Source organism: Miniopterus schreibersii, assembly GCF_964146895.1.
Source record: "Miniopterus schreibersii genome assembly, chromosome: 15".
NCBI lineage: Eukaryota > Metazoa > Chordata > Mammalia > Chiroptera > Miniopteridae > Miniopterus > Miniopterus schreibersii.
Window position 1 is genome coordinate 42,654,518 of NC_138115.1, and position 24,147 is coordinate 42,678,664.

General features: G+C 50.6%; 2 protein-coding genes across 2 annotated transcripts in view; both read left to right on the forward strand.

Annotated features, from left to right (window-relative positions):
- Positions 1 to 13,672, forward strand: part of CMTM8 (CKLF like MARVEL transmembrane domain containing 8) — a 53,385-nt gene extending 39,713 nt beyond the window's left edge. The window contains exons 2-4 of the mRNA XM_081159264.1: positions 10,066 to 10,239; positions 11,213 to 11,329; positions 13,245 to 13,672. Of these exons, the coding sequence (XP_081015390.1) occupies positions 10,066 to 10,239; positions 11,213 to 11,329; positions 13,245 to 13,328 (375 nt within the window). The 3' untranslated portion in view covers positions 13,329 to 13,672. The remainder of the gene's footprint in view (positions 1 to 10,065; positions 10,240 to 11,212; positions 11,330 to 13,244) is intronic.
- A 6,509-nt stretch (positions 13,673 to 20,181) lies between these two features.
- The window catches only part of CMTM7 (CKLF like MARVEL transmembrane domain containing 7), a 34,585-nt gene continuing 30,619 nt past the window's right edge, over positions 20,182 to 24,147 (forward strand). The window contains exon 1 of the mRNA XM_081159811.1: positions 20,182 to 20,383. Within this exon, the coding sequence (XP_081015937.1) occupies positions 20,225 to 20,383 (159 nt within the window). The 5' untranslated portion in view covers positions 20,182 to 20,224. The remainder of the gene's footprint in view (positions 20,384 to 24,147) is intronic.

Below are 24,147 nucleotides of genomic sequence, written 5' to 3' on the forward strand. Positions count from 1 at the left end.
TGCTCCGGCTACTATAACAGAATACCATCATCCTCTGGGTAGCTTATAAACAGATACTTATTTCTCACAGTTCTGGAGCTGGGCTTTCCAAGATCAAGGTGCCAGCAGATTCAGTATCTAGTGAGAGCTTGCATCCTGGCTCATAGACAGTCATCTTGTCCTTGTGTCCTCGCATGGCAGAAGGGGAGAGGGAGCTTCCTGTCGTCTCTTTTATAAGGGCACTAATCCCACTCCTGAGGGTCCCACCCTCATGACCTAATCACCTGCCGGAGACCCACCTCCAAATCCCATCACACTGGGGAGTAGGTTTCAACATAGGAATTTTGGAGGGACAGAAACATGTGGTCTATAGCTGGTACTTTATTTACCTGCAATAGTACCTGTTCCCTGTCCCACTCCCAAGTCTTTCAGTAAAATTGATGCTAAGATAATGTGGCTTCAAGTACTGCAGCACATTGCTGGGCCCTCCCCAAGGCTAGTTATACACTAAACAGTATTCATTCTCATCAGTCGATAGTCACAGAGGAAGTCCCAAGGGACCAGTGGCGGGCCATTCTGGATTGAGCGTTCTCACTGAGCAGAGGGATGTTACTCTCCCAGGAGCGGTGGCAGTTAATGGCATCAACCGGGATGGAGGCGCTTCACAAAACCCAAGAAATAAGCCGGCTGGGGCCATGCGGCTTAGCACCTTCTCTCAGGAACGTGGGTCTGCTCCCAAGATGCAAAGGCAGCCAGGAGAGGTGCCAAGGCCGGCCTGGCAGGGCCCCCGACCTGCACCCTGCCCATCCGCTGGCCTTCTAGGCAACATTATCTTGAAACAGATCTGCCCGATGACTGGTTCTCGCCATGCAGCCATTGCCAAAGGAGATTTTAAAGACGTGCCAACTCAAACACCAATGCTAGAAATACCTGTATTTAAAAATGCCTCGCCCGGCCGGGGGTGGCTCAGCAGTTGAACGTCGACCTAGGATCCAGGCGATCGGGGTTCGATTCCCGGTCAGGGCACATGCCCGGGTTGCGGGCTGGGCAGCCGATCAATGACTCTCTCATCATTGGTGTTTCTATCTCTCTCTCCCTCTCCCTTCCTCTCTCTGAAATCAATAAAGATATATTTAAAAAAAAAAAAAAAGCTTGGGGCTCTCCTGTATTTGAAAAGATAAGTCCACATGTGGCATGCACACAAATATTCTTCATAGTAACCAAATGTCTATCAGCTGGTAAATGGATAAATGAAACGTGGCATATCCGTACCATGGAATATTATTCATGACTAAAAAGGAATTGAAATACTGATACATGCTGCCACATGGATGAGCCTTGGGAACATGCTAAGTGAAAGGAGCCGGTCACAGAAGACCTCATGTTGTGTGATTCCACTTATATGAAAGTCACCTGTGGAGACAGAAAGCAGATTAATGGTTGCCTAGGACTGGCGGATAGGGTGGGAGGCGGTGTGGTTAAGGGGAAATGGAAGTGACTGCTCTGGGTACTGGATTTCTTTTTAGGGTGATGAAACTGCTCTAAAATGGATTGTGGGGATAGTTGTACAACTCTGAATATACTAAAATCCATTGAATTATTCATTTTAAGTGAATTCTGTGGTATGTGAATTATAGCTCAAAGCTGGCATTTTAAAAAACCCACAAAAACATATTCTATACCCAGCCTGATTGTCAGTTAAGTTTAAAGGCAAGATAGGCCTTTTTCAGAGAAAAGGTTTGTTAGGAAGCTGTCAACAGTAGTTGCCAGCTACTGTTGCAAATGCTTCAACTTACCTGATTATAAGGATCATATGGGGAGCTTCTTAAAATACAAATGCCTGGGCCTTCCTCAGAAATACAGCTGTGGTGGTCTGGATGAGCCCAGGCATCTGTATTTCTAACAGGCGCCCCAGGTTATCTCCCAGAAAGCTTATGTAGCACTTACTGTGTCAGGCATGGTTCCCAGAGCCTTCCAGATGCCAACCCTTAATTCTCATAATGACACTAAGGTGGGAAGGATTATGTTCATAATGTTTTCATTGGAAAAATTCTTAAACATCTGAAGCACTTTTACCAAAGTGTTAGCAGTACTATTCTCTAAGGTGTAACACATGCATGATTTGTTTTCTTAATGCTTTTCTGAGTTTTCCAAGTTTTCTGTCACAAATCTGCTGCTTTTATAATTTAAAACAAAGTTAGCAAACTTCTATGAGTTATTGGAATGCTCGTGCAGAATCTGACAAATTGCTACCCTGAGAGACCCTGACGGAATCCCTGGGCCTCCCTGTGAGTCACAGTCCCAGCCAATAAAAGCCAGGCCAGTATGTCATTGGGACTGTGTTTTGGCCAAAAGACTCAGCTGTCACAGATGCCGTAAGCCATCACGCACCCCGTGATGGCTGCTCTGTTGGCGTCTCTTGGCAGAGCCCAGGCTTGTCTGAGCTTCCGAGGCTGTTGGAATATGAAGCACATGAGAAGGGCTGCATGGGCTCAAGCTCCAGCGAATCTCAGCCCCGGCTGGTCTGGGGCTGGCGCGCCTTAGTCAGACGTCACAGCGTTTTCCACCTAGAGAATCCGGGCATGTCATTGTGTTCATTGATGACTTCTTGGATGTGACACCCAAAGCAAAGGCAGCAAAGGCCAAAAGGGAACTGCATCAAACTTTGAAACTTCTTCAGAGCAGAGGAAACCATCAACGGAGTGAAAAGGCAACTTATAGAATGAGAGAAAGTATTTACAAATCAAACATCTGAAGAGGGGTTAATGACCAAACTGTATAAAGAATTCTTACAACTCAACAACAACAAAATCCAGTTTCAAAATGGACAGAGGACTTGAATAGACATTTCTCCAAAGAAGATATACTTCTGGCCAGACAGCATATGCAAAGATGCTCAACATCAGTAATCCTTTGGACCATTCTGTTATTTTGGGGGGCAGGTGGACTGGCTGACGAGCCGCAAGACTCTTTGGTGAGGTGTACATCTCCCATCAGAAGCAGACCAGCTGGCCCAGGGGAAAGTCTGCTTGAAAATGTTTGTGTCTAGGGGCGAGATGTTCACCTTTCTCCACATCTGCAGCTGTGACTTCATTGACCATTGCCACTGGACCCCACTGCGCCTGGGCCAGCTGGTGCCATCAGGGCAAAGGCTAACTTAGGAAGAACAGATGTGTTGAAGGTTGCCTGTTCCCAGGTGTTTCCTGAATGAACTGTTACGATTTATACTCACTTCCTAAATTTCCTTCTGTTTGCAACAAAAGACCTGATAACCCAGGAAACAGAATTAAGAACGAATGGATACAACAAAGGAGTGTGCATCCCTAAGAGGCAGGCACGTCTGCCAGGGCCCTTTCAGTTCTGTGGATGCCAGGAGACCTGCAAGCTGTGAGGTCAGAACTCTCACTCAACAATGAATCACAGTTGCATTTCCTGCACCCGGAGGCAGCTAACTATCCAGGGAAGGACAGACTCCAGCAAACAGCAGCCCAGACAGAGCGGTGGGCCTCCCACCTCGAGATGATTCTCCACCAGAGGGTCTAACTTTTCACACCTGGCAGCTGTGGGGCAGGTGCTCGGCGTCTTTGGCGGAGGGAAGCATTTCATAATCCTGCCTGTTGGATGTTTACTGTGGTTCTTTTGAGACTGACATTAAAGAACAGTTTGTGACTTTTGATATTACATTGTTACCCACAGACCTTCTGGTCTGATCTCCTCCCTCCCTGGTGCCTCAAGGTAGGACGGAGGTGGAGCTGTCCCAGGTAGGAAGAGGCAGGTTCACCTGTGAGCAGGCCCCGCGGGCGACCTGGGATGAAGTGGAGTGGGCACACATCAAGGCTCGTGCGTGTAAGGGTTTTCCTTGACCTCAGATGGAGCCGTGGACCTGTGGGCAGTGCTGGGAGGCGCTGTAGCAGATAGGGCTCCTCGGGCCTGGCTGGGAGCTGGGGCTCCACCCACTTCGTCGAACATGACTTTGGACGTGGCCTTTCACTGCTCTGAGCCACAGTTCATCTGCCTAAATGGGGATTAGGATGCCTCCATCATTTGGCTGTCGTGTGGCTAAATGAGACGAGAGGGATGGGACTGGTAATACGTTAGACTAATGGTGGTGCTTACAGGCCAGACAGCCATGGTCATTATGGGATGAAGTGTCTCTTTCCCAGGTAGAAGTGGAGACGCTTGTATAGTGACTCTCACCTCCCTCTCACTCCTTTCTCACCTTTCTTGGTGCTGCTATCCTAGAAGCCTTGCATCTCTCTTTTGTTCCTTAAAAGATACCCTTTTTCCTTCCCTTCTTTGCCTTTTATACCCACACCCTTCACCAAGACAGTAGGAAACCAATGTTCAGATAAATTTGCTTAAAGAAGCACGTAGAGCTGGGAGCCAGGCTGGCCTCTGACCACAAAGGGCTCCATCCAGAGGCGGCCTCAGGCTACCCCTGAATCCAGGCTCTTCACTCTTTTTTACCAGTTTGTTCTCTTGTCTTGAAAATCCTAATAGACTTGGCTGGGACTCGCTGCTGCTTTGCTGATGAATTTTTCACTGATTCATGGAGAATGTTGAGATGATGAGTGTTCTTCGTGAGGCCTGCGAAGATCTTTGCTCAGGTCATTGTCATCCAAGATCCCTCTGAAGTCCCTGGTGCACAGGGCTCCAGGTGGCAGAGAGGGACAGGAGGTGGGGCTTCTCTAACTCGTGCTTTAGAGGGGCTTGTGAAAACGGTGCTGGGCCCCTTCCCAGGGAGGCCGGTCCAGCAGAGCTGGGTGGCCTGAGAGCATGCATTCCTGACAGATGCCTGGGGATGCTGATCCTGCTGCCCTGGGGACCACACACTTAGAGAAGGGAGGCTCGGGGGCAGAGGTTGGCGAATGATAGCCCACCAGCCAAATCCATCCCGCCTCCTGTTTTTGTAAATACAGTTTTTCCGTGGAGCAATTACTCCCGCCCATTTGCATATTGTCTCTGTCTGCGTTCATGCTGCAATGACAGAATTGAGTAGTTGTGACAGAGACCATATGGCCCTCAGAACTGAAAATATTGACTAGTTGGCCCTTTACAGACAAAGCGTGCCAACTCTGCTCTAGCGATTCCGCAGTACCCTGAGCCCAGTGGTTCTAATTATGAGCATAGACTCCCTTTCTCTCACTGGCTAAGTACTCTAGGACCCTCACTGCCAAGATGCCAGCTAAGCTAAGCATTAAATCATGTTTCCTGGAAGAAAAAACATGAGACTAGTGGTCACTGCTGTTCACCTAGATCTTGCAGATCACAAATTACCTTTTAGACCCTGCAGCAGCCTAGATGGTGCTGTACCCATCTTGTGGAGGCACAAACTGAGGCCCAGAGGGGAAATGGCTTAACCTATGGCTCAAAGAGCAAGTTAGTGACAAACCTAGGTCCTCTGTCCGTTCTATCACAGTGCCCTTTGTTTACAAGCCCAATTGAGATGGAACTTGGTGTTTTAGTCATCTGTTACTTAGATTAAAATAGCAGTAAACATTTATTATCACACATAATGTCTGTGGGTCAGGAATTCAGAGTCAACCAGGCTGGGCAGTTCTGGCTCAGGTGTTTTCCTGACATCAGTGAGATGTCCCCTGGGGCTGCAGTCATTTAAGGCCTGACTGGGACTAGGAGATCCACCATTACCCACCTGGCCGGCAAGTCGGTGCTGGCTGTTGGAGGGATGGAGGCCTCTTTTCCTCTCCATGTAGGCCTCCCCACGAGACTGCTTGCATGTCTTCACAACATGACCACTAACTTCCCCAGAGCATGGGATCCAAGATCGAGATAGTGGGGGATGTGCCCTTTTTATGACCCAAGTCACATGTGTCATTTCTGCCAACTCTGTTCATCAGGACCAAGTCTCTACATTCAAGAGGAGCCTATTTTCAAGCGGTGTGTCAGAACTGTAGACAAGACTGTAGCACCTTAATCCTTCAGAAGCAGTGTTTGGCCGCCCTCTAGTGGGTAAATGGAGGTCACCGTGTTTGCTGACCGGAATGGGATGGAGATGACTGGCTGGAGGAGTCCCCTTGACTCTGGAAGGAAAATGCCCGGCAGGTGTAAGGAGCGGTCAGCTTGAGGATGCTGTGGTTCCCTGATGGTGCAGGGAAGGGATCCCCGCTTTTGTCCTGTCATCTTCTCTGGCTCGATGTATTAATAATCTGGTTTATTTGAAACAATGCAGGGAACAAAAATGTGAGTACGTGTATGTGCTCTGTGTGTATTTCCTAGTGCAGAGAGTATGTGTGATGGTTGACAGGGTTGGCTAAATTTTTTCTGTAAAGAGCCAGACAGTACATATTTTAGGCTTTGCAGCCAAAGGCTGTGTACTCTGCCGTTATAGCATGAAAAGAGCCATAGATAATACGTCATGAATGAGCATGGCTGTGTCCGTGGGCTGTAGGTAACAGGCAGTGGGCTGCACATGACCACGGGCCATAGTTGTCCACCCGGTGAGGAAGAGTGAGCTGAATTGTTTGTCTCTTATGCTAGATGGTAAGTAAATTCCTTGGGGTCAGGACTCTGAGCTTTGCTCCCCTTTGAACCCTGAGCACCCAGCACTGTGCCTGGCATGTAGCAGATGCTCAGAGCGTGTTTGCTGACCTGAGAGGGATCTCATGTCAACCTCTGTGATACAACAACTTTCTTCCAGGATTTCTCGGAACTCATTGTGTTAAAAGCACTCTCTCTGAACCGTCAGAGCAAATAGGATTAGCTGCCATCCAGTTTTCTTTCCATTTGTTTCTACTTAAAATGAACCAGCTGGTCCCTTGAGAGACCAAGAGGTAAAAGGGCCTTGTAATGATCAGCCCCACGCTGTCCTGAGCATGGCTCTCCCTGGTGGCCCTTCATTAGTGGGCAGCTGCTGGCAATCTTGTTTTGCAGAACTGGGGATGGCTTTGCATTGAGGCATCTACTGATTTTGCCAGAACCTCCTTCTGCCCAGAGATTAGCACTTGGGAGGGGGCTGGCTGGGGGCATTCTAGGTCATGCTATGTCCCCAGCACAGCAAGAAAACAGCAAGAATCAGCTTCCCTGTCCTCTGCACCACGCAAATTTTGCCTGGCTAACGCCCAGTCACCTGTTCAACTCTCGAACTTCCTCTGACCCTCCAGACTTGTTTGGGTCCTTATGCTTTACATTCTCATACGGCCTAGTTTCCTTTCGTAGGATTTATCACAGTTTATAGTTAAATATCCACTGATGTACCTTCTCCAGGGGCAGAGACTATGTCTGATTCTACCCTTGAGTACTCAGGGAGGTTTTTGAATGAGTGAGTGAGTGAATGAATGAATGAATGAATGAGTGAATGAATGAATGTTGCCTGTGTGTTTAACATCAGGAGAAGAGCAGCCAGGCAGGGTAACACTGTTTGGTTCCCTCGTTGCAGGGCACATAAGAGTAAATCTCGGTAGCTGATTTCCAGTGCCACTTCATTGCGAGGAATTAATATGGTAAATGATTTAAAGCCCAGTGAGGTATTTCATAGGTGTGCTGAACTCACATCCGGAACAACGCAGCTGCTCTGGGCAGAGCCAGCTGGGAACAGCTGGGACAGTGCTCCTCGGGCGGCCTAGTTAATCGTCAGAAGTCACTTGTCCATTTTCAAGGCTGAAATTCAGATGCAATAGTGGTGGTCGTGCCAATCAAGGCTAAAGTCAAATAAATCAGCCATCCTAGCAGTGTAGCATTTCCTGCCCCACCCACAGTGTCTAGAAAAGCCCCTGGCTCGTCATAAATACTCGGGAGATATTTGTACAAATGAGACCCTTCGGCAAGGGCATCAGGTGATTCCTCTGAGCAGCAGAATAGCTGTCACGAAGCCCACAGGCTGCATAGACCTGACTATACAGGAGTCTTCACAAGCTTATTGTGTCTTTTCAGTATGATTTTTAAAAATTTAAGACATCTGTTTTCTTAGTCTGTAGGATGCTAGAATAAAGAAGATGTTCGTGGGCATGTGCACACAAAGGGCAGAGGAGAGCAGAGATGACCATTGATGATTTCCAATTTAAAAAATTCTCTTAGAAAAACACAAATATCTGGTACCATTCAGAGGAGGGGCAAGCAATCTCATTTCATAGCACAAGGCAGTAATTGAAATACTCTGTTCGTGATGACCCTGGGTCATCCAAAGCATTAGCTGTGTTAAGAACTCTGTACTTAATTGTAAAATTAAGCAGAGCTCATTACCCTCCTGTTCAGGAAGGAGGCTGGAGAAGAGATGCAGCGCCGCAGGGCTACCTGCATGGCACACGTCGTCAGCAACGTAACCCTTTTTCCTTCTGAATATTTTTTATCCCCGGTTGGTTGAATCCGCAGATGTGGAACCAGCGATGCAGATGGCCGACTGTCTGTCATCTTCTCCCACTTGGATTATCGTGACAGTCTCTGAACTGGTCCCCTCCCACCTACCCTTCCCCTCCATGTGTCCATTTCTCACCATGCAGCCAGAGTGGCCTTATGAAAACTTAAATTGATCTTATCGTGATCTTGCTCAAAACCTTCCCACTGCCCTTAGGATAAAATACAGACTCCTGGGCCCACATTATCTGACCCTCCCCAACCGTTCCAGTGTTTTGCACCAATATCCTTACTCTCTGCACTTCCTAACAGGTTCTAGAAGGCAGAAAGCTCCCCCCCCAGACCTTCGCCTGTGCTGTGCTCTCTGCATAGCACGTGTCTTCCCTCCGACTTCAGGTTACTCTTCAGCGTGGCCTTCCCCACACTTCTCACGCCTGCCAGCGAGGATCTGCCTCCCTGTTACACCCTTTGTTTTCTTTTAGCATTTCTTTCATAATTGTATTTATTCAGATATTTCGCCCCACCAGACTTAAGTTGCTGTTTTTGCCCCACTCTGTTCTCAGGGCCTGAGAGCAGGAAGCTTGGCACGTTTTAGATGCTCTCAATTGCTAAACAAATACATGAAAGCGACCTTCCCTGCTTTGTGATTAAAATTGCCCTGGTGTTCTGTTCCCTTTACCATGAGGAAAGCTAAAACAGAAATGAAATCATTTGTCCCCAGTCACTCAGCAAGCCCATCTGGGACCCCTGATGCTGTCTCCTGGGGCTATGGTTTAGATACTCTTTCCTTTTTATTTTTTCATTCTCTCTCACTCTCTTTTTTTTTTTTTTGGTCTTTGGATACTAACTTTCTTATGGCTTAGGAATAAAGTCCTCGCGGTCCTTGAAAAGCCCTGGAACATGAGATGCATCCCTCACTCTGGCCTCCTTTGTCCAGGACTAAACACGCCTAGGATGTCCATCGGGGTCTTCTCCCCTGATGAAGTCCTTTAGTCAGTGGTGACAGTGACTTGGCTTGGGGTTTGGTCTTGCTCGTCAGCAGAGGTGAAGTGTTGGTGAGTGTCGCCGGATAAACGTGTGGCTCGTGTTCAAATGCTGAGTGCCGGGGCTGGACGGGGCCCTTGCTGATGGTGACTCCTGAGAGCTGGACGGGGCCCTTGCTGATGGTGGCTCCTGAGAGCTGGACGGGGCCCTTGCTGATGGTGGATCCTGAGAGCTCTCTGACCGCCTGCGAGGAGGCCACTGGAGCAGGGGCAGACTCCTCAGAGTTCATCCCTGAGAGCAGGTCAGTCAGGGACCACCTCCAATGGACCTGCACTTGTTCCCTGGATGGGTATCGGGCTGGGAGCAAATTCTAGCCACAGATGTGTGTTGCTTTGCCCCCCACGATGTTTTAAAACTCTTGTTAGTGCCATCATTTAAAAATCAAGGTTGTCATGTAGAAACTTGAGTTTCTGTGTTCTCCTGGAAAAAAATAAAGCAACACCAGCGCACCGCTGGCCGGAGCTGAGTAGAGACTGCCCCTTAAAATGAGACGTAGGTGTCCTTGTTTGCCGTGGTCTCTGCCCAGCCTACTGTGCTCGCTCCTTTTACCTTCCTGGCCTTCGGAGGCATGTAAGTGTGTAACCCCCACTGCGTTTGTAAGTCACGTGTGTGTGTGTGTGTATATGTGCGCAAGGGGGTCACTGACACTCTAATGGTTGTTTCCTCTGTCGTCTTTGTTTCCTTTACTTTCTCCTGCCTCCTCCCTTCCCCATGGCCTCGGTCACTTCCCAGGTCCTGGGCCTGCTGGTCTGGACGCTGATCGCCGGAACCGAGTACTTCCGAGTGCCTGCCTTCGGCTGGGTGATGTTCGTGGCTGTGTTTTACTGGGTGCTCACGGTCTTCTTCCTGGTCATCTACATAACCATGACCTACACCAGGATCCCCCAGGTGCCCTGGACCACCGTGGTAAGGGAGCCCGCCCGCCGCCCTCCAGCTGGGGGGGGGATCGAGTCATCTGCCCGTGGGTCCTGCATTTTACTATAAGCGGTCAGGGGGAAGGAAGCTGCTCCTTCAACGCTTTACTTAAAACTCTGCTCAGCTGCAGGGTAAAGGGGGGTAAATGGTGATGGAAGGAGACTTGGCAGGTGGAGAGCACACAGTACCGTGTGCAGATGACGTGCGATAGGGCTGTGCACCTGAAACCTATATCGTTTTATCTACCAATGTCACCCGGGTAAATTCAATTTTAAAAATTCCTCTGCATAACTATATGGCTCCATTCGTGTGAAAGTGAGTGTTTGAACCCCAGAGGCAGCAGCCGAGGTGGAAAGGGGGGTGCTGGCTTCTTACTGCAGATTGTTCTGTCTAGAGCTCAATTTTGTTTGGGTGCGATGATCATGCATTTGGCTTTTTAAAGAACTTGCAGTGGCTTGAGGAGCTCATTACATGCCCCTCCCTGCCTAGAGCGAGGGATCGGAAAGTCAGCTGGGCCTGCTTTGGGACAGCGCTCCCCCAGCTCCCTGCGGGCCCAGGTGCCCAGGGTGCAGCTCCTGCGGGGGGCCACGGGCTGAGGCACTGCTCACTGGTGGCACCTGCCGCGGCCTTCCTTCCTCAGCCAGTATGTCACCACAGCTGACGTCGGATGAAACAAGGAACATGCAAACTGAGGGAGAGAAGGGGCTGAAGGGGCAGTGTGCAGCCTGGGTGTATGCGGGGGGACGGCGGGGTGTCTGGGGTGCTGTGAATGAGATGATATAAAACCCTCCTCTCCCCAAAACACGGGTGAGCTGCCTTCTCAGAGCCCTAGTCCCCTGCCCTCCCCCAAGTGTCCAGATGAGCTCCTTACCACACCCGGGGTGCAGTTCTGTCCGATTCTGAGGTTCAGAGGTGCCCAGACCTCCCCTTGCCCCCCAAACACTCCAGCCCTCTGTCTCCCCAGGGGCTGTGCTTTAACGGCAGTGCCTTCGTCTTGTACCTCTCGGCCGCTATTGTGGACGCGTCTTCCGTCTCCCCGGAGAGGGACAGCCACAACTTCAACAGCTGGGCGGCCTCATCGGTGAGTGAGCCAGTCACCCCCCACCACCTCCTCCCTGCTCCCCCAGACCCTCTGGGGATCTGCCGGAAAAAGCACCACCTGCAGTACGACGCATTGGCAATTAGCTCATTGGTTTGAAAGCGACATAAATCGGTGGGGCCTCCTGATGCCCAAAGTGCAGAGGCTGAAAGGCTGTGCTTGAGTGAAAACAAAAGGGCTGGGACAAAATCAGTATTTGAGGGAGAGAAAAAAATACTTGAGGCATTCTAAGAAGAATTCTATTGACTGCCGTCTAAGTGGGGAGAGTTGCAGAAAATGAGCACGCGATGATCCTCTTTGGGGTTTGTGTGTGTGTGTGTTTTAAATATGTTTTTATTGATTTCAGAGAGAGGAGGGGAAAGGGAGAGAGAGATAGAAACATCAACCAGAGAGAGTCATTGATCGGCTGCCTCCTGCACACCCCCTGCTGGGGATCAAGCCCACAACCAGGGCATGTGCCCTGACTGGGAATCGAACTGTGATCTCCTGGATCATAGGTTTATGCTCTACCACTGAGCCGCACTGGCCAGGCCTCTTTGTTTTTAAGTAGAAATGTTTGTTGATGCATTGAGAATGCTTAGAAAAATAAATATACACCAACAGAGAGGTTCTTTCCAACAGAGAGGGGCTTCTACTTTTTAATTAATATGCATCTGTACTGTGTGCATTTTTCAACCATAAGCATGTATTGTTTTCCTAATTTAAAAACTTAATTTTGAAAGTTTGTCTAATATTGGCCTTAAAATACTCTATCCACAAAAGGGGGGGGGCGCCGTTAAACGGGAATGCCAAAGTGATGACGTTAAAGCTGATTGATGATATGTGGTATTCATTATATTCTTTACTTATATTTCAAAATTGCTGTGTAAGGTAGAGAGCATGGGGCACATGAGATTAAAAAATCACAGGCTTTCGCAGCACGGGGCTCAGCAAGAATCAGCTGAACTGGGTGGGGGTTGCTCCATAAGAGGGGCCTGCATATTCCAACTCACCATCCTCGCCACACACCTCGTATGGGCTCATGACTTCCTCCTGTCTGTTCGACTCATTTGTGTTAACCGACCCTGTGGCAATCTAACGGTAAGCCCTGGTCTAAGATTGCCTGTTCGGGAGTCCCCCATTGTCCGTGGTTTTGCTTTCTGCAATGTGTTACCCGCAGTCAACCACGGTCCAAAAAACCTTAAATGGAGACTTCCAGAAATAAACAATTCATAAGTTTTAAATTGCACACCATTCTGAATATCATGGTGAAATCTTGCACCATCCCACCCTCTCCTGTCCGGGATGTGAATCATCCCTTTGTCCCTCGGATCCAAACAGTATATAGGCTCCCTGCCCCTTAGCACTTAATAGCCTTCTTGGTTATCAGATAGATTGTCAGAGAGAGGGAGAGAGAGACCACATTCATATAACTTTCATTACAGTATATTGTTATAATTGTCCTATTTTATTATTAGTTATTAGTAATCTCTTACTGTGCCTAATTTATAAATTAAGCTTTATCATAGGTATGTATGTATAGGAAAAAATGTAGTATATATAGGGTTTGGTACCATCCACATTTTCAGGCATCCACTGGGGGCCTTGGAATGTAACCCCTGCAGATAAGGGGGAAACTACTATACGAAGTTAGAAATACACATGCTTTTCTCAGTGAATACCTTGGGGTTATTCGAGCAAAACTGTAGGCTTTCCAGATATGCTCCCAAAAAGAAAAGCACAGCCAGAAATCATTTCAGAAGGAAGGTAATTGAACCAATGAAGCAGTTTTAGATGAGAAAGCCTGGAGTCAGGGGATGCTTGCTGTGAGTGCATGATTCAGTGGAGGTGAAATGATGACTTTTGCCAATTAGAATCTGCCCTAAGCCCCTTTTCTTTTATGCTTTGTTTTCTCCAGTTCTTCGCCTTCCTGGTCACCATCTGCTACGCTGGAAACACATATTTCAGTTTTATAGCTTGGAGATCCAGGACCGTACAGTGATTAGCCATTTTGAGAATTATGGGGGGGGGGGGTCTCACTGTAAAAACAGCTGTAGGTATAATGTATATTTCCAGAGAACTGTATTTAACTAATGTTTTTATATACTTAGTTAAATTTTGCTCACAGTGGTTTGTTACAATTAAACTGGATGCTTATTTGCAAAGTGCTATAGGTTATAAGACCTCTTAAAGATCTCATTGATGTCTTCATAGACCTTATTATTATTTTCTTAGACAATGTAAAAATGGATCAAATGCTAATATTAAGAATGTGTCAAGTTTGTAACCCTAACTTTTAAAATGCCAGATTTTTTTTTTTTTTTGATTAAATGTTTCAAAATCTTGGATGCTGTTGTACTGATTTGAGGAAGGAGACCTGTTGCTGAAGCCCAAGGTGGGGTGCTGTCCATCATCCTCAGGGCTGTCCAGGTACAATATTGCTAGGAGACACTTGTCCATGGCCACTAGGCCGGGGTGGTAGGAGAGACCCATCTCCCCAACTCTGGGATCATTAGTGTCCCTGATTCTCACGCGCTAATCAGTAGGCCCAGAGAGCATTAAGACACTGACCTTGGATGTTGGTAATGAGCCCACCCTAATTGGCGCTGCTGAGTCCAGTGACTGATGTGCTGGTGGTATTTTTTTTTCCTAATACATATTAAAGTCAGTGTGTAACCATTAAAAGGATAAATACTTGTATGTACCTTAAAATAATCTTGCTGCCCACAGTGGCATGTGCACCATATTTCATGGGAAATACTGGACCAGAAGTTCTCCAGTCTCCAGTCTCCAGCACTAATGCTCCGTCACACTGTTACTCTATATTATCAGCCGGTGGGAAGGACCCGGTGGGCCAGGCAGATGTGCACTTAGAGGAAGTGTTTTTGGGCAGACGGTTCTTGCTACAGCAGTGTATCTTGGGTGATTTTTCAACAGGAGCTTCTTTTGAAAAACAAGAAACCACAGAAACATTAAGTAGAGTTGATGACAGTGAAGAGAGTTTCAGCCCTGCTCTCGCTCTGTGGACGTGACCCCTGCGACCCCTGCTCTTCTGCCCTCTCTAACGGATTTGTTTCTTTCTGTTTGTTGTTTGTGTTGGGTTCCTACTTACCTGATTCTAATTCCGTATCCAAGTTCTGTTTACCCGTATAGAGGAGAGGTGGGATTTCTTCAGTGTCTAACACCCACCCCAGACCTTTGAAGGGCACAGTGAAGAATGTTTTTGAATTGTGGGTCCAGAGAGGTAGTGGGGAGGGGGTACCACACATAAGAGGTGGTGTAGGGTGCAGATGTGTGGGAGTGGGTGGGTGTTAGGGGCACAGGAGGCCACTCTGAGTCCCACCATTTAGCAAGCCGCGAAGGTGGAGCTTCGGTGACAGAGACCTGCAGGACCCGTACAGCCTCTAACTCACTCATGTTGCAAGAAAAGCAGAAATAATTCACCAGAATGTGTATGCTCTGCTCCATTCATCTCTCACACTCACAGAGTCATAGTCATCTTCCACGTGCTCTGTAGGGTATTTCTAAGTACTTTATATTGCAATCAAGTCTCCATAAAAGGCAGAAAAACTATAACCTACAATGGTCTGCTTCTGGAAGCAGTCATAAAGAAAGAAGCCTGCTTTTACGTCCGTCTCTCTCTCTGCCCCCTCCCCCCACATGTGCCTGTGATTTCTATAATCATGCCTGCATTAATAGGAAGTAATTTCTGGGGTAAAAAGTTCCATAAACCACATTGAAATATCTTCCAAACAGACTACAACTGTAGGTCTGTCATGAACCAGTAGCAGCAAACACACCTATTTCAAGAAAACAATGACTCGCCTGTGTCCATGCAGGTCACTTGCTGTCTTGTCCTTGTTGGTGGTTTTTCAGGAACATGACCTTTTGTGTTGCCCTGAGAGTTCACCAAAACACAACACAAAACAAAAAACAGCATTTATTTTTAACTGAAAGGAAATTACTATTTCCCCTTTTGAATACTGAGAGATTTTGTTCCAAGAATAATTTTTAAGCGTGGGATTTTAGACAACAAAATGAGTGTCTTGTTCAGATGTAGCGGTAAGTTTCTAACTGGGTTTGCATTAATTTTTCTCTTAAGAAAGAAGTGGGGGAAAGCCACATGCAACACAGCCAACATAATGAGAGAATAGGTTTCTGGGGTTTAAAAAATGTGGTAACGAGGGGTAGTGCACAGTGCACTTGAACCCCTCTCTGCCACCTGTGATCGCCGTCTGCACGCACCCCTCAGCCCTTCCAAAACCAGAGCGTTTTCTCTGAGGGAGTTGGGTGGGTTTTTAATTTGATGTATTTACCCACTCATGGCCGATCAATGAAATGCTTCAGGCAGTTCGTCTCCATTGCTATTTCCAACTCAGAGCCCCCAAAGATAAATATTTAGCCAATATTTGAAAATACAAGAGAAGCTAGAGACAACAATGTTCAATATCAGTTATCTTTGTAGATTTTTAAATTGCTTCCTTCATAGGAAAATTCCTTCAGGGCATCAGCACACTAAAGATTTTAAATACATAAACTATCTCTGTGTAGAACACAGACAATTAAAAACACTAACTGAAGAAGCAGCCCTGGGTAGGAAAAAAATCAATTTAGAGTTTATACTCCTGTCCCCTAGACAATTATTATTTTAGTTGAAAGATGATTTTTCACAGAAAAATAATAATCCAAACTTGGCCGGTGTGGCTCAGTTGGTTGGGCATCCTCCTGTGCACCGAAAGGTTGCTGGTTCGATTCCTGATCAGGGCACATGCCTGGGTTGTGGGCTCGATCCCCAGTAGGGGGCATGCAAGAGGCTGCTGATCCATGTTTCTCTCTCACATCCATGTTTCTCTCTAAAAATCAATAAAAAATCTTTAAAAAAAAATCTGGCATATAAGGCTAGTGTGCACACAGACACTAAAGGGTGGCAACCTAAGAAGCCTTCGTTCGTTACCTTGGCTTCACGTAAGTTCTGGCAGAGTTCTGAGGGAAAGTGAGATAAATGGTCCAGTGTCGATGACTTAGGACAACAAGGAAGGTTCCACTACATATTGTTATAAGTTAGGGAGTAAGTAAATTTAGGTGTTTGATGTCTGTATAAAAGAAGATAGGGTTTGGGGGGAAGTGCTTGGCAACGCAGACGTGATGACTTTTCAGACACTTAGGAATGGTGAGGGGCAAGAAAGTTGTTGACCGAGGAGACATTTCATTTAGAAGGTATGCTTTGAGAAAACATCCCTGTCGGTGGCAGATTTTTCAAATAGAATATTCAGAATAACTTACTGTCTCCCCCACATCTCCTCTCCCTCCTCTTGTTATCTAACTACCCTTGTTTTTATTCAGTATCCACACCACCCACTTAGCACCCCAGCTCCTTCAGGGAAGCTAACCCCATTGTGGCTCTAGGAATGGAGCCTGTAGCTCTGCCAAAGGAATGGCATCCCCTGGTGACACTGAGTGGATCAAGGATGGGGTGTGACTCAAGGCTTGCTCAGGAGTTCTGGGAAAAGTTCTGAGGACATGTAGGCAGGAAGCTGTTGGCCAAAACTATATTGTGACCACAAGGGGGAGCCAGTCATAGGATGAAGGTGACTGGAAGGAAAAGAGACGAAACTTCATCATGATTATGTCATTAAGCTGTTGAACTAATTTGGCCCCGGATGCTGGCACACTTGGGACTTTGCAATTACATGAGCAATTATACCCACCTTGCTTGGCCCAATTTCTGTTACTTGGCAACAGTATGCATCCTAACCAATACACAGGACATCCTGGCAAATGGCTTTCAAGCAAACGCATAAAATCTTGGTTCTGGTTTACTTCCTAATCGTAAGCCACCATAGGGCCTTAGGCAGATGGCGGGGTGGTAATGATGGGATAAATCAACTTTAGCACCAGTGCTCGTTATCAATAGAAGGGTAGAAAAAGGAAAGTTTGAGAGTCCACTTGGGCGACTCAGGCCTTCCTGAAGCTATTGCTTAAGGGTGGTGATAGCATGGAAAGATCCTAGAAAGAGAAGCAGAGGGAAGGATGGGTTCTTAAAGGAGTTTTCATGACCTGACTTTGGTCATTGCAATAAGAAAGCTGAGTGTGGAGCCTTTTTTTTTTTTTAACACCAGGCCAGCACATGGCCCTTGTACTGCCAAGCATCTTGCTCAAGTTCTTAAGTGATCATGATGAAGTGATGGACAGAGTGGCACCACCAGTCATTATTTCCTATCTGGGTTGGTAGCACAGTGGCCAACAGCAGTCAGAGAAACCCAACAAAGTCTCAACTTTGGTGGGCTCAGCAAACTCCAGCATGCATCAGAATCATGGGGGTGGTGTGGGGAGGTACGGCTTATCAAAACACATTGCTTAGCCTACCCCCCAGGTTTCTGATTCAGCAGGTCTGGGTGGGGCCCAAGAATTTGCATTTCCCACAAGTTCCCAGGTGCTTCTGGTCTGGGGAGCTTACACTGAAAATCACTGATTTAGAAGGTTCCTAGAGGATTGGATGAAGGCCGCTCGGAGGAGTAGAAATGATCCAGTGCTTGGTTTTCCGCTTCCCTGAATCCTTCACTTCCACAAAGACTCTCTGTCATCTCCATCGTGGGGTTTTGAAGCCTGAGACAAGTACATGAGTGAGAATGTAAATCTACATGAAAAATGATCCACAATGACAACGTCATGCCTGGGGGCACAGAGCTGGAAAAGTTACGGAATGCTTGCATGTCTACTGCATCGTCACAGCAGCAGCCCCTAGATGCAATTATCATTGTTTTACAGAAAAAGAAATGGATGTACCAGGCACTGTGACTGCTGTCTAAAGACAGGTATCAGAGACAATTTATTTTTGGTCATGGAAATTAACAATGTCTCAACTTTGGCAATGACTGGTTCTCAAACTTGAGTGTTCACCAGAATTGTCTGGGAGACTTGTCAAAACAGGTTGCATGGGTATCTCCACATTATAGAATTATGAAGACTGCCACGTTGACGACAGTCTTCTGATGACAGCACAGCTCTGGCATCCAGTGATCTCATAAAGGAGATTTTTAAATGTTATCTCCAAGTAAAGTTACAAGTTTGGCCACAGGGACACTCTGCTCAAAAAGAACACTGATAACATATTTCACTGTGGTAGCCCTGTTTTCATTTAAGAAATAACCCAGAAGGAATGCAACATCGTATGTTCCTTGAATGACTGTTTGACAGCTTCTAATGGAAGTGAACATAAGCTCAACTTGTGACCCAGCCAATCCATTCATTGATAATTACCCCAAAGAAATGAGAGTTTATGTTCACAAAAAAATCTTAACCAGAGTGTTCATCACAGCTTTATTGGGTACAACTGGAGACTCTCAAATGTACTGTGCTGAAAGGAGCGAGACACAAATGACATTTTTGTGTATTATTTTTAGTATTTTGTGGACCCTGAGAAAGGGCTCCTGGGAGCTAACTGGACTCAAATTTTAAACACACACACACACACACACACACACAAACCACACAGTGCTTACACAAAGTCTCACACACAAACCGTACTTCAGGGAGAAGCCTGCACTTAGCCTCCTGCTTCCTGCACTGAACTGCCTGCCAGTGTTCTTGGCGTCTGAGCCAGCCCTTAGAAAGGAGTTCCTGGCACCCTGGCTGGTGTGGCTCAGTTCGTTGACCTCATCCTGTGCACTGAAAAGTTGCCGGTTTGGTTCCCAGTCAGGGCATATGCCCAGGTTTCGGGGTGTGCAGGGGGCAGCCGCTCTCACATCGATGTTTCTCTCTCTCTGTCCCTCTCCCTCTTTCTCTCTAAAAAGCAATAAAAATATTCTTTAAAAAAAGAAAAAAGGAGTTCCTGGAATTGTATTTCATCCAATAGGTCCCAGGCCTTCCCTATCAGCATCTTCACCCACTAATCAGAGCGGCTCCATTCTGACCAGTTAGGACAGTGCCGTTTGGACCAATCAAGCTTGAGGATCTGAAGTCCTCATTCGTATGAGGCTGGACCAGTCGGGACGTGGGTCTGTACTTCTGTCTAAGTCAGCTCCCGGGGGGCCGGGAGAGCGCACTTTCCCTCTCCACTGAAGATGGTGTTTACCTGCTGCAGCTGAAGCAAAGGTGAAACACCAAACAGCCCTGGGGGACCAGATGAAGGGGCGTGGAGCAGAGCAGAGCTGCCCGCCTCGGGGCATCCGAGCAGCCTTGCAGCTGGCAGCCTTGCTGCTCCCGGCCTGTGGCTCCTCCGAGCTGGGAGGCCCCTGAGCTGCTCCACAGCCAGGCTGCTCTCACAGCCCCGCTGCATCAAAATGGAGCTGTGTGCATTGAATAAAGTTTCTTTCTTCGCTGCGCCCCACATTGGGGATTCCAGTTGGCTCTGAATTGGCAAAACTAAAGTGCAAAAGGCAGAATATCTTGGTTACCTGAGGCTTGGCAGAAAAGGGGGTGCAGTGAGGGAAGGCAGACAGAGAAGGAGCCCCAGGGAACTTTGGGGGGAACTGGCATGTTCTGCTTGTTGATCTGGGCGGTGGCTACACAAGGGTAGACACACCGAAAAGTTAATGGAGCTGCACGCGAAAGGCTCGGGCCTTTTTAGTGTGTGTGCGTTACACTTCAGTAAAGCAGGCGCCCTGGCACACCCCGGCACCCACACACCGTCCCGGGGGGCCCGGGCGCAGCTGTGCCCCGGCCTCGCCTGGGTAAGGAAGGCCCGCAAGCCCCCTCCGGTGCCTGTCGGGAAAGCGCGCGCCCCCCGCCCCCGCCCCGTCGGCCGCAGCGGGACGGGCGACCCGCGCACGGGCCCGGAGCTCGTGCGCCCCGCCCTCCCGGCCGCCGGGACCGCGGGCCCCGCCCCGCCCGCCCCGCCCGCCCCGCCCCCTCTGCCCCTCGGCCGGCGGGAGGCTGCCGGCGGGCAGGGGCCGCGCGATGTCGCACGGAGCCGGGCTCGTCCGCACCACGTGCAGCAGCGGCGGCGCGTACGGCCCGCGGGCCGGCGCGGGGCCGCCGGGCGCGAGCCCCTCGGAGGGGCTGGTGGACCCGGTCTACCCGCGCACCCACGGGGCCCTGCTGAAAGTGGCGCAGATGGTAAGAGAGGCGGGGCCGCGGGGCCGGGGTCCCCGCAGTGGCCCGGGAAGGCGGGGATCCAGGTGCCGGGAGGGGCGCGCCGGGCGGCCGGAGCGCGGAACCCCCGGAGCATCGCGCGGCGGGCGGGAGGGCGGGCGGGGGACGGCGGCGCCGCGGCCAGGTGGAAGGAAGACTGCTTCCCCGAAAGTTGGCCGTGCAACCCCCGCCCCGAAACTCGGCGCCACCCCAGGGTCCCGAGCGCTTCCGGCCGCCCGCGCGTGGCCTCGCCGCCGCCCGATGGAAACCGCGGGCAAAGTTCCTGTACGTCGGCGCCTCCGGGCCGCCGCCTTGAACCCGGGCCGCGGGGGCGGCGCCGAGGCTGAAACCCGCCCCGCGCCCCGCGCGGCCCCTGCCCGACCCCGGCGCGGGCCTCCCCGCGCCCCGCGCGCTGCGCCCGGAAGGCGGTGCCGGGCCTCGAGGCCCGGGCGGCGGGAGAGGGGGACCCCTGGTCCCCTGCCTTCGCGGGTTCAGAGGGAGGGCCAGGCGGTCGGCGAGGAAGGCCTGTTTGGAGGAGTCCGTACTTATGCCGGGGAAGCGGGGTCGCCTGAGGGGGGGTCACCTGTGGAGCCACCAGGACCAAGGTCCGGGCCGTGAGTGTGACCAGCGCAGGGGTCTTCCACCAGGACAGATGTTGCCCGGCCTGTTCTCTTGTTCCCCACTCTTTCTCCCTTCTATTTTTTTCTTCTTTTAAAAAAATTTAATCTTAAAATACCTTTCTCGATTGCTTTGTTTTGAAACCGGGCTGTGCGGATTGTGACTCTCCACTCATTGTAGTGTTTGCAGCAAGAATGGTGAAGGGGGGAGTGGTCATTTTGAAGAGGGATGTGGGGACAGGAACAAGGCCACAGCCTGAGAAGCTGGGGCCTGCTGAGGTGGACCAGCCCCAGAAGCTGGGGCCCGCTGAGGTGGACCAGCCCCAGGGAGCTGGGGCCCGCTGAGGTGGACCAGCCCCAGAAGCTGGGGCCCGCTGAGGTGGACCAGCCCCAGGGAGCTGGGGCCCGCTGAGGTGGACCAGCCCCAGGGAGCTGGGGCCCGCTGAGGTGGACCAGCCCCAGGGAGCTGGGGCCCGCTGAGGTGGACCAGCCCCAGGGAGCTGGGGCCCGCTGAGGTGGACCAGCCCCAGGGAGCTGGGGCCCGCTGAGGTGGACCAGCCCCAGAAGCTGGGGCCTGCTGAGGTGGACCAGCCCCAGGGAGCTGGGGCCCGCTGAGGTGGACCAGCCCCAGAAGCTGGGGCCCGCTGAGGTGGACCAGCCCCAGAAGCTGGGGCCCGCTGAGGTGGACCAGCCCCAGAAGCTGGGGCCCGCTGAGGTGGACCAGCCCCAGAAGCTGGGGCCCGCTGAGGTGGACCAGCCCCAGAAGCTGGGGCCCGCTGAGGTGGACCAGCCCCAGGGAGCTGGGGCCCGCTGAGGTGGACCAGCCCCAGGGAGCTGGGGCCCGCTGAGGTGGACCAGCCCCAGAAGCTGGGGCCCGCTGTGGTGGACCAGCCCCAGAAGCTGGGGCCCGCTGTGGTGGACCAGCCCCAGGGAGCTGGGGCCCGCTGAGGTGGACCAGCCCCAGGGAGCTGGGGCCCGCTGAGGTGGACCAGCCCCAGCAGCTGGGGCCCGCTGAGGTGGACCAGCCCCAGGGAGCTGGGGCCCGCTGAGGTGGACCAGCCCCAGCAGCTGGGGCCCGCTGAGGTGGACCAGCCCCAGGGAGCTGGGGCCCGCTGAGGTGGACCAGCCCCAGGGAGCTGGGGCCCGCTGAGGTGGACCAGCCCCAGAAGCTGGGGCCCGCTGAGGTGGACCAGCCCCAGGGAGCTGGGGCCCGCTGAGGTGGACCAGCCCCAGAAGCTGGGGCCCGCTGAGGTGGACCAGCCCCAGGGAGCTGGGGCCCGCTGAGGTGGACCAGCCCCAGAAGCTGGGGCCCGCTGAGGTGGACCAGCCCCAGGGAGCTGGGGCCCGCTGAGGTGGACCAGCCCCAGAAGCTGGGGCCCGCTGAGGTGGACCAGCCCCAGAAGCTGGGGCCCGCTGAGGTGGACCAGCCCCAGGGAGCTGGGGCCCGCTGAGGTGGACCAGCCCCAGAAGCTGGGGCCCGCTGAGGTGGACCAGCCCCAGGGAGCTGGGGCCCGCTGAGGTGGACCAGCCCCAGAAGCTGGGGCCCGCTGAGGTGGACCAGCCCCAGGGAGCTGGGGCCCGCTGAGGTGGACCAGCCCCAGAAGCTGGGGCCCGCTGAGGTGGACCAGCCCCAGGGAGCTGGGGCCCGCTGAGGTGGACCAGCCCCAGGGAGCTGGGGCCCGCTGAGGTGGACCAGCCCCAGGGAGCTGGACACGGGTGCGAGCTCTCCATAGATTCGTAACACTGTTATTGTGGTGTGTGTAGAGGGGCCTCTCATTTCCTGCTTGGGCTAAATCTGAAGGGAAGGGGACTGAGTTCCCTTTTCTCTAAGAATGGTGTCGCTCTGGACCAAAAATTAGGAAGTAGAGGCATGTTAGCCACTACTAACAAAAAATTGTACTAAGCAGTGTTGATTTTGAGCAAGGCATTTGGGTGGGGGAGGGGTTCCGACTAAGAGAGATCTGATCAGCCAAATAAAGGGGACCAGTTAACCTCCCATCCTTAAAAGATGGATGGAGTGAGACAGGGTCTACCTGAGCGCTGGAAGACATACGTTAGTCAAGTGATGGTGGGCAAAGGCTGGGATCGGAAGCCTCCGTCGTGGTCTATGAGTTTGACCGACAAAGGGAACAGGGTTGAGAAGACTCCGTGTTGGTCTATGAGACTGGTGGACAAACACTGGAGAGGAGAAATCTGTTTCATTTTAAGCTCCTCAGCTCTCGCCCGTGGCCTTTGTGCCAGGTTGCAGGTGACATTGATGGGGCCTGTTCCAAAGAAGACAACAAAGATTTGGAGAATTGCTTCTCTGTGTGCCCCTCACAAAACCATGCCCAGGGATTGTTACACCTTCTTCCCTCCCTGGGGAGCTCCCTGTGGCTGCTGGTTGATTTGAGCAGATCCCCTGGGAGTGAAGTTGCCCTTGCAGGGTGGTCGTATTACAGCAGAGAGACTATTTAGGACTGTCTACTTGCGCCTCTTGTCTGACTGCTCCCCACTCTCCTCCCCCTCCTCTTTTCTGGGGTAACTCCTTAGGTGTTTGGTGCTCACTTGTCTTTGTTGGAAAATGCATAGCCAGGTTTTAACATTGGGGGAGGGCGGAAGCAGCTAAAATGGTGTCACCCTTTGGGCATTCTATGGGGCTCTCGTCTTGACCGTTGATGTCTCACTTGCATCCTGAACATGCTGACCCTTCTGTCCTAAATTTTCTCTGAAGTGTCTTCATCGTGGTCTGCTCAATGGACCTGTCAACACGTTACCTTAAGAAATTGCTGAAAAGGTCCTGCCTTTGGAAAACAGCTTCCTTTCTTTGCATTGGGCCTCTCCTGAGTCCACCACTGTCAGAAAATGAGAAGGTGAGAAAAATAGAAAGAAAGCGAGTTTCTAAGTGGATGCTGGTACTTGACGTGTCGTTTCAGTGAATCCTTATAATCCTGTGGCCATGATGGTCTAGGTTTTTTGGGTCTTCCTCTTTAGACCAGAGATACAGTCACAATTGTTGGCTCTAAGGGACTGGGTTTTTTGTTGTTGCTGTTAGTAGCTATATTTTTCGAGCCTCCTATTCTTGCTGATGTGCTAGGAATTGCATACTGTATACCATGTATGTGTTATTGGATGTTTTTGAGAATCCAGTGA